The sequence below is a fragment of the Chiloscyllium punctatum genome, chromosome 1, assembly GCF_047496795.1.
Source record: "Chiloscyllium punctatum isolate Juve2018m chromosome 1, sChiPun1.3, whole genome shotgun sequence".
Taxonomy (NCBI): domain Eukaryota; kingdom Metazoa; phylum Chordata; class Chondrichthyes; order Orectolobiformes; family Hemiscylliidae; genus Chiloscyllium; species Chiloscyllium punctatum.
The window spans coordinates 125,336,583-125,345,354 of NC_092739.1; the positions used below are offsets into that span (position 1 = coordinate 125,336,583).

The 8,772-nt window shown below is 41.7% G+C and overlaps 1 protein-coding gene across 2 annotated transcripts in view; it reads right to left on the reverse strand.

Moving 5' to 3' along the window:
• Positions 1 to 8,557, reverse strand: part of oacyl (O-acyltransferase like) — a 72,007-nt gene extending 63,450 nt beyond the window's left edge. For both annotated transcript variants that reach the window (XM_072573527.1, XM_072573516.1), the window contains exons 1-3: positions 8,414 to 8,557; positions 6,070 to 6,209; positions 5,914 to 5,992 (exon numbers count right to left, since the gene is read on the reverse strand). In XM_072573527.1, coding sequence (XP_072429628.1) covers positions 5,914 to 5,992; positions 6,070 to 6,209; positions 8,414 to 8,543 — 349 coding nt within the window. In that variant the 5' untranslated portion in view covers positions 8,544 to 8,557. The remainder of the gene's footprint in view (positions 1 to 5,913; positions 5,993 to 6,069; positions 6,210 to 8,413) is intronic.
• Positions 8,558 to 8,772: the final 215 nt, after the last annotated feature.

Below are 8,772 nucleotides of genomic sequence, written 5' to 3' on the forward strand. Positions count from 1 at the left end.
AAGTAGAGAATTCCAAAGATTCAGAGATTGAGCTGTCAAGACTCAGTCCAGTGTTAACAACCACCCTTGCTCCCCACTGTCACACCTTTTTCTCTTCCCATTTTATTTTCTCTAGCTGGACCTGATGAATAGACTGTGGCCAACCCCTTGACCAACATGACCAGCCAGTCCTGAACAAGATATGACTGGTGCCAATACATCATCTCAATCACACCAGCCCTCTCCCCTTAACTGCCTGTTTTGGAGCCAAATGACTGACCATGACTTACTCCCTGGACTGTAGAGACACAAGCCCCCTAAATGAGAATACTCCACCCAAACATCTGATTGTGGTCAATTCCCGTGACCTGTATAGGTGGCTGCCTTTGACATTGTGTGGCAGGACCACTTAACCACAAACGGAGGAGGTTGTGCTCCCTACATTGAGGAATGCTGAGCAGCAAGGCTAGCCACTTAGCTATGTGTCTGCACTAATTGACAAGGCAATGCAAAGCAGTCAAGGATGGTCTCAGCATTATGTGAGCAAGTGTTAAGAGAACAAGCTAGCTGCTCTAAGCTTGCAGGTAAGCATTAAGTAAGTGAGTGCTGAGAGAGAAAGTTAGCAGGTCTGAGATGCAACCTAATCCAGTCTATGAGCTAAGTGTTACACTACAAGGTGTCCTTGCTGCAATACTAATTGTTGGTGCACACTCTGCCATCTAAGTCTATGCATCCAGAGTGCAGCTGTCCCCTGCAGTCATCTCCCTCCAAAACAGGTGTACTGTTTTGGATACTGTTGGGGGAGATGGCTCACCAGGAGAGGGCAGCAGTTGTCAAGATCATGGCACCGTGGTGGGCACTGCTGTTCAGAAGGGTGGGAAAAATGCTCGTAGGGCCATAGTCATAGGGGATTCTATTGTGAGGGGAGTATATAGGCGGTTCTGTGGCCAAAAACGGGACTCCCGGATGGTATGTTGCCTCCCAGGTGCTCAGGTCAGGGATGTCACTGATCGGCTGTAGAGCATTCTAAAAGGGGAGGGTGAACAGCTAATTGTCTTGGTGTATATAGGCACCAATGATATAAGTAAAAAACGAGATGAGGTCCTGAAAGAAAAATTCAGGGAGCTAGGAGAGAAATTAGAGAGGAGGACCTCAAAGGTAGTGATCTCGGGATAACTACCAGTGCCACATGCTAGCCAGCATACAAATGAAAAAAATAGACAGGATGAACATATGACTTGAGAGATGGTGTAGTGTAGGAGGGAGGGGTTCAGGTTTGTTGGACATTGGGACCGGTTCTGGGGAAGGTGAGACTATTACAAAATGGACGGTCTACATTTGAACCAGACCAGAACCAATGTCCTTGAGGGAGTTTTTGCTACTGCTGTTGGGGAGGTTTTAAACTAATGTGGCAGGGGGCTGGGAACCAGAAGAGAAAACAAGTAGGCAGCGAGATGGAGACTGGAGACTGTAAGAATTATGAAGGTAACATTAATAAAAGAAGAGTAGGCAGAGAGCAGATGAGCGCAAAAGAACTGGTGGCCTGAAATGCATCTACTTTAATGCAAGGAGTCTCGTGTGTAAGGCAGATGAACTTAGGGCAAGGATTGGTGCCTGGGGGTATCACATTATTGCAATCACAGAGACTTGGTTAAAGGAAGGGCATGATGATTGGTAACTAAATGTTCCAGGATATAGATGCTTCAGACAGGATAGGGAAGGAAGTAAAAGCGGGGGTGGAGTTGCATTGCTGGTCAGGGATGATATCACAGCTGTGCTAAAGGAGGACACTACGAAGGTCTTGGGTAGTGAGGCATTATGGGTGGAGCTGAGAAATAAGAAGGGTGCAGTTACATTGTTATGACTGTATTACAGGCCTCCCAACAGTGAGTATGAGGTAGAAGAACAAATAGATAAACAGATTATGGAAAGATATAGAGGCAACAGGGTAGTAGTGATGGGAGATTTTAATTTTCCCAACATTGACTGGGATACACTTAGTGTCAGAAGTCTGGATGGTGTAGAATTTGTAAGAAATGTCCAGGAGTGATTTAGATTAGATTAGATTAGATTACTTACAGTGTGGAAACAGGCCCTTCAGCCCAACAAGTCCACACTGACCCACCGAAGATCAACCCACCCATACCCCTACATTTACCCCTTACCTAATACTACGGGGAATTTAGCACGGCCAATTCACCTGACCTGCACATCTTTGGACTGTGGGAGGGATCAGTATGTCAATAGTCTGACGAGGGAAGGGGTCATATTGGACCTGGTACTGGGGAATGAGACAGGACAAGTTGTAGAAATTGCAGTGGGGGATTTCTTTGAGAACAGTAACCACAATTCTGTAAGTTTTAGAATACTCGTAGATAAAGTAGAAACTGGTCCTAAGGGAAGAGTACTAAACTGGGCTAAGACCAATTATACCAAAAGCTCAGAAATGTGGATTATACACTCCTATTTGAAGGGAAGTCCACATTTGAGATGTGGGAGGCATTCAAAGATAGGTTAAAGATAGTACAGGATATGCATGTCCTGTTGAAGGCAAAGAATAGGAAGGGCAAGATTCGTGAACTGTGGTTGACAGGAGAAATTGTACGACTAGCCAAGAGGAAAAGGGAAGCGTACATAAGGTCTAGGCAGCTAATAACAGAACAGCCCCGGACGAATATCAGAAGAGTAGGACAAGTCTTAAATGAGGAATCAAGCGGGCTAAAAGGGGTCATAAAATAGCTTTAGCAAGCAGAATTAAGGAGAATCCCAAAACATTTTATTCTTGTATAAGAAGTAAGTGGGTAACTAGAGAAAGGATTGGTCCACTAAAGGATAATGAAGGAAGGCTGTGTGTCGAACCTGAGAGAATGGGTGCGATTCTGAATGATTACTTTGCATCAGTGTTCACTGAGGAGAGGAACATGATGAATGTTGAGATTAGAGATAGAAGTTTGATTAGGCTAGATCATGTTGACATAAGTAGGGAAGATGTGTTGGGTAGGCTAGAGGTTATTAAGGTGGACAAATCCCCAGGACTGGATGGGATTCTATCCCAGGTTGCTGAGGGAGGCGAGAGAGGAAATAGCTGGGGCCCTGACAGATATCTTTGTGGCATCCTTCAATACAGGTGAGGTGCCGGAGGACTGGAAGGTTGCTCATGTTGTCCCCCTGTACAAGAAGGGTAGTAGAGATATTCTGGGTAACTACAGACCCGTGAGCCTGACATCAGTGGTGGGAAAGTTGCTTCAGGGGGTACTGATGGATAGAATCTATTTATATTTATAAAAGAATGGGCTTATCAGTGATAGGCAACATGGTTTTGTGCGGGGGAGATCATGCCTTACCAACTTAATAGAGTTCTTCGAGGAAGTGACCAAATTGATAGATGAAGGAAGGGCTGTTGATGTCATATACATGGACTTTAGTGAGGCGTCTGACAAGGTTCCCCATGGTAGACTAATGGAGAAAGTGAAGTCACATGGTGTGCAGGGTGTTCTAGCTAGGTGGATAAAGAACTGGTTGAGCATAAGGAGGCAGAGAATAGTAGTTGAAGAGAGTTTCTCGAAATAAAGAAAGGTGACCGGTGGTGTTCCACAGGGATCAGTGCTAGGGCCACTGTTGTTTGTAATATACATAAATGATCTGGAAGAGGGCACTGTTGGTATGATCATCAAATTGGCAAATGACACGAAGATTGGTGGAGTAGCAGAAAGCATAAGCAACTGTCAGAGAATACAAGAGGATATAGATAGACTGAAGAGTTGGGCAGAAAAGTGGCAGATGGATTTCAGTCCAGACAAATGTGAGGTGATGCATTTAGTCAAGACTAATTCTCGAGTGAATTATACAATGAACAGAAGAGCCTTAGGAAAAGTTGATGGGCAGAGAAATCTGGGATTGCAGGTCCATTGTACCCTGAAGGTTGCTGCACAGGTGGATAGAGTGGTCAAGAAGGAATATAGTATGCTTGCCTTCATCGGACAGGGTATTGAGCATAAGAGCTGGCAAGTCATGTAAAAATTGTACAAGACATTTGTTCGGCTGCATTTAGAATACTGTGTACAGTTCTGGTCGCCACATTACCAAAAGGATGTAGACGCTTTGGAGAGGGTGCAGCGAAGGTTTACGAGGATGTTGCCAGCATGAAAGGTGCTAGCTATGAAGAGAGGTTGAGTAGGTTAGGTGTGTTTTCATTAGAAAAAAGGAGATTGAGGGGGGAACCTGATTGAGGTTTACAAAATCATGAAGGGTAAAGACAGGGTGGATAGAGACAAGCTTTTTCCCAGGGTGAAGAATTCAATAATCAGAGGTCATGCTTTCCAGGTGAGAGGTGGAAAGTTTCAGGGGGATACATACAGCAAGTACTTTACACAGAGGGTAGTAGGTGCCTGGAACGCGTTGCCAGCAGAGGCAGGCAAGGCAGATTCATCTAAGATGCGTCTGGACAGCTGCATGAGGAGGTGGGGAGCAGAGGGATACAGATGCTTAGGAATTGACTGACAGGTTTAGACAGTACATTTGGATCGGCTCAGGCTTGGAGGGCTGAAGGGCCTGTTCCTGGACTGTAAATTTTCTTTGTTCTTTGTTCTTTGTTTAATGGGTTTGGTAAGATAGGAGGCTGAATGAGGTGAGTTGATCTGTCACCATGGCACAGAATAAGCAATAATCACCATCAATGGGCAACTCGTTACCTAGTGAGACCCTTGCCATGCTGCTTGTAAAAAGCACCAAAGATGGCACAAGTTGGTCCTGAATTAGATTTGGGCCTCACCAGATTTTTCGTCCAATTTTGCTGCACGTCTTCATCCTACCCCACATCGTTCAAATCCCTGTAAGTTCTACCCATCTTTTCTACCTCACATCTATTAAAATGTTTATAAATGTCCATGAATTCAACTCTCATTCTTTAACACTCCAGAGAATACGCACCGAGTCTCCTCATTCTCTCTTCATAGGGCAGTCACACCATCTCAGCAATTAATCTGGTGAAGCTCCCCTGTAGATCTGCTATGGCAAGCATATCCTTCCTTAAACAACAGGAACCAGAACTACACACAATGGTGCGGTTGCAGTCTCACCGATATTCTTGTTTTGCTGCTGTATTTAAATCCTCTTGCAATAAAGATAAACATATCAGTTGACTTCTGAATTGCTTGCTGCAGCTGCATGCTAATTTGCAGTGACATGATCCAGGACATCTTGGTCATTATCAGCATCAGCACTTTCCAGTCTCTCACCGTTTAAGAAATACGGTGCTTTGAACCTCTGTTTCTCTTATTACAGTGGATAATCTCATACATTATATTATAACCATATTATATTCTATCTACCATTCATTCAGCCTGTCCAAATTCCCTGAAAGTCCCTTCGTATGATGCTCGTAACTCACATCCCCACTTACCTTTTATTTGAAGTGTTGTTTGATTTTCATTTCATTTTTTATTTGTTTTATTAATGATTCACAATAAAATAAGTTACAAAAGTGAAATCTTGTTGGTAAATTCATTTGGGGCATTGTTTAGTAAATGTGGATATTTTGGTTTCTACTCTTCCCACTGGAATGGCAGACTCCAATCTAAGCAAGGGGCTTCATAGGGAGATTGGAGATGGAATAAAATATAAAATCAAATTATAATCACAATATTAACAATTATGTAAACTTACAGATCACAAGGGGACAATTTGTGCATGTTCCTCTATTTGATTTGTTCCAAAAAATGGAATTACTTTCGTACTACATTTATCACAAAGAACGCATGTTGGCGTTCTCAGTGCCATCTCCAATTGACTAGCAAAGGATTATATAGTAATAGGTCAGATCTGGTCCAGCCTCCCTTCCCCTTGGAGCTGAGCTAATATCCAATAAACACCTCCATTGACAGCAAATGACAGCGAATGCTGTGCATGCATATTATAAGATACAGTCATTCTTACCAAGCCATTCAAGCATCATTATGTCTTCGTTCTTACAAGAACTGGGCACACAAATAGCAACATTATAGTCAATCTTGCCCTATTAAAAACAGCAAAATGTTATTGCAAGATCAGTTCTACAAGCAAGCAATATTTGTTTTAATGGCAATGGTATACCTGTTGAATTGTCAATTTACAATATTGTCCACTAAACTTTCCAGAAGGACTTTGAGCTGAGGTACATTCACTGTAGGACCCCAGTTGATCAATGTTTCCATGTAGAATATTGCTGCCATCTTTTCCAATAGAATCATACACTAAATTTCCAAAGAAAGAAAATATGTTTATTATGCATTGAAAATGACTTTTTTTTACATCAACTAATTCAGAGTGTATCCATTAGCCTGAAGGCATATAAGTTGAGTGCAATGGTTAGGAAACCACATCCTATTATAGAAGGATTGATCTGTTGGCTGAAGCTTCATAAAGCATAGCTCTGTGTGGGCTCAGGAGCTAAATAATAAATCACACCAGTTAGCATTTCTCCAAAGTGTCATGTGAGCAACTCATACCGTTTTCCATTCAAATTTCATCATAAGAGCAGAGAAAAATACTTAAAATATAACTCCTGTAGCTGAATAGAATGGCACAAAAAATCAGATAGAGTAAAGCAATACCTGGAGGATTGTGGGCAATTTTGTTCACTAGATATCAACAAAGGTCTCCAGCCACATGTAACAGTTCAAAAAAGAAAAACTAAATGGATAATATCTATCTTAAGATATCTGACTGTTGGGAAATGTTTCATGAGGGCTAGAATACAAAAGTAAAGATATGCTACTGAGATTGTACAAGGGACTTATCATACCAAGAGAGGTAGAGGACTCTGGGTTGGTACTCAATGGAAGGTTAATTTTTCATTGACACTTACAGAATACCCAGAGGTCTGGATTGAATGGTGGTGGAGAAGACGTTTCACTGGTAGGAGAGACTAGAACCTGAGGACAGTCTCAGAGTGAAGGGATCACTCTTGAGAATTAAGATGAGGAGGAATTTCTTCAGTCAGAGGGTGGTCAATTTGTGGAACTCATTTCCACTGAAGGTTGTGGAGGCCAAGTCATTGAGTGTATTTAAGGCAGAGATAAGTAGATTCTTGATTAGTAGGGTGATCAAGGGTTAAGGGGAGGAGACAGGAGAATAGGTTAAGCAGACAGGAGAATAGGTTTGAGAAACATAACAGCTATGATCGAATCATGGAGCAGACTTGATGGGCTGAATGGCCTAATTCTGCTCGATAACCTTATGAACTTATTGTTTGGAAAAACTGAAATTATATACTCTAGAGAAGACTGAGGGAAAGTAGAAATAAGCCTTGCATTAATATAGCATTCTCAATGACCACAGGACACCTCAAGCTCTTTACAGCCAGTTGGGTACTTTTGGAGTGTAGTTGCAATTGTAACGTAAAACATGACAGCCAATATAAGCACAGCAAACTTCCATAAAATTAATATGATAATGACCAAAGATTTATTTTGGGGGATGTTGTTGAGAGATGCATATTAATAGGACATTAGGGGTAACTCGCCAGCCAGCCTTTGAAATGATGCCATGAAGTGTTCACCTTTTCTGGGCCACCCTCTTTGTGTAATGCAATTTCCAAGCAAAAAAAGTTGGCAAATGAAAGAGGTGAATAGATACCAGATACATTTTCCCAAAGAGCAATCAAAAAATAAAAGTTTCAGTTAAGTAAAATCTCCATTTTCTGCAGCTCGAAAGAACCCTGACACATCCAAACTCATTGGCTAAGAAATGCTACACTAGACATGTCTTTTGGTACAGACTACAATGAGCCTGACAGATGGTGTATGTCACATGCATTGTGCTTGTCAGAGGAAAGATGCCCACAAATTCAACCCCTTCTTCGGGATAGGCAAAAGTGAGGACTGCAGATGCTGGAAACCAGAGTCTAGATTAAAGTGGTGCTAGAAAAGCACAGCAGATCAGGCAGCATCCAAGGAGCAGGAAAATCGACGTTTCGGGCAAAAGCCCTTCATTCGGAATCCCTTCTTAGGGATGACTATTGAAAGGGCTGCTATCAGATGGGCACAATGTCACGTGTATTAGAAATAGGAATAAAGGCTGGCCTCATGAACAAATTCAAAAATATTCAAGCTGCACTTTGCCTTTCCACCAATACAGATAACCATCCAAGAGGTCACAAGCAATAAAATGGGACTCTCAATTTCTGAAAACTCAGACTTCTGTCTATTTTTTTCTGCTTTTTCATTCTTTTCATGTCATTCTGTTTCTCCCCTTCCATTGTTTATTTCTTTGAGTTCCCGTCTTTTCCTCCACTCAACATTTAACACACCTTCCTTCTGTTCACCTTCTCTTCACTCTTCTGCACAGTCATTTGACATGGATTTTCTAAGTTAAACTCTTCTGCATATGAAATCAGCTTTTCTGTTAAAAATTTCACTATATTTCACAGTTTAAGAATCATGTTGACAGTACTTACTTAATAAGGCATACATTTGGGGCGTTTCAGACTGAAGGTCCTCTAGAAACTCATTGGTATCTTCCAGGCATTTTGAAGATAAATTTCTCTCAAACATTCTAAACTGAGGCAGGGACAGAACAAGCAACATCCAGACCCTCAGCATTTTGCTGGTGTGTTAAATCTTTGTACTACAGTCCTTTGCAAAGATATATACTGATACACTTGAACATTTATGATGTCATTTGACCTTAGTTCCTGATGCTACCATCAAAATGGCTCATCAAAAGCTCTATAATTTCACGATATGATTTAAAGGCATGAAATTAGTTATATTCAAGAGAGTATGAACAATGCAAATCCTTGTAGCTATTTGATTG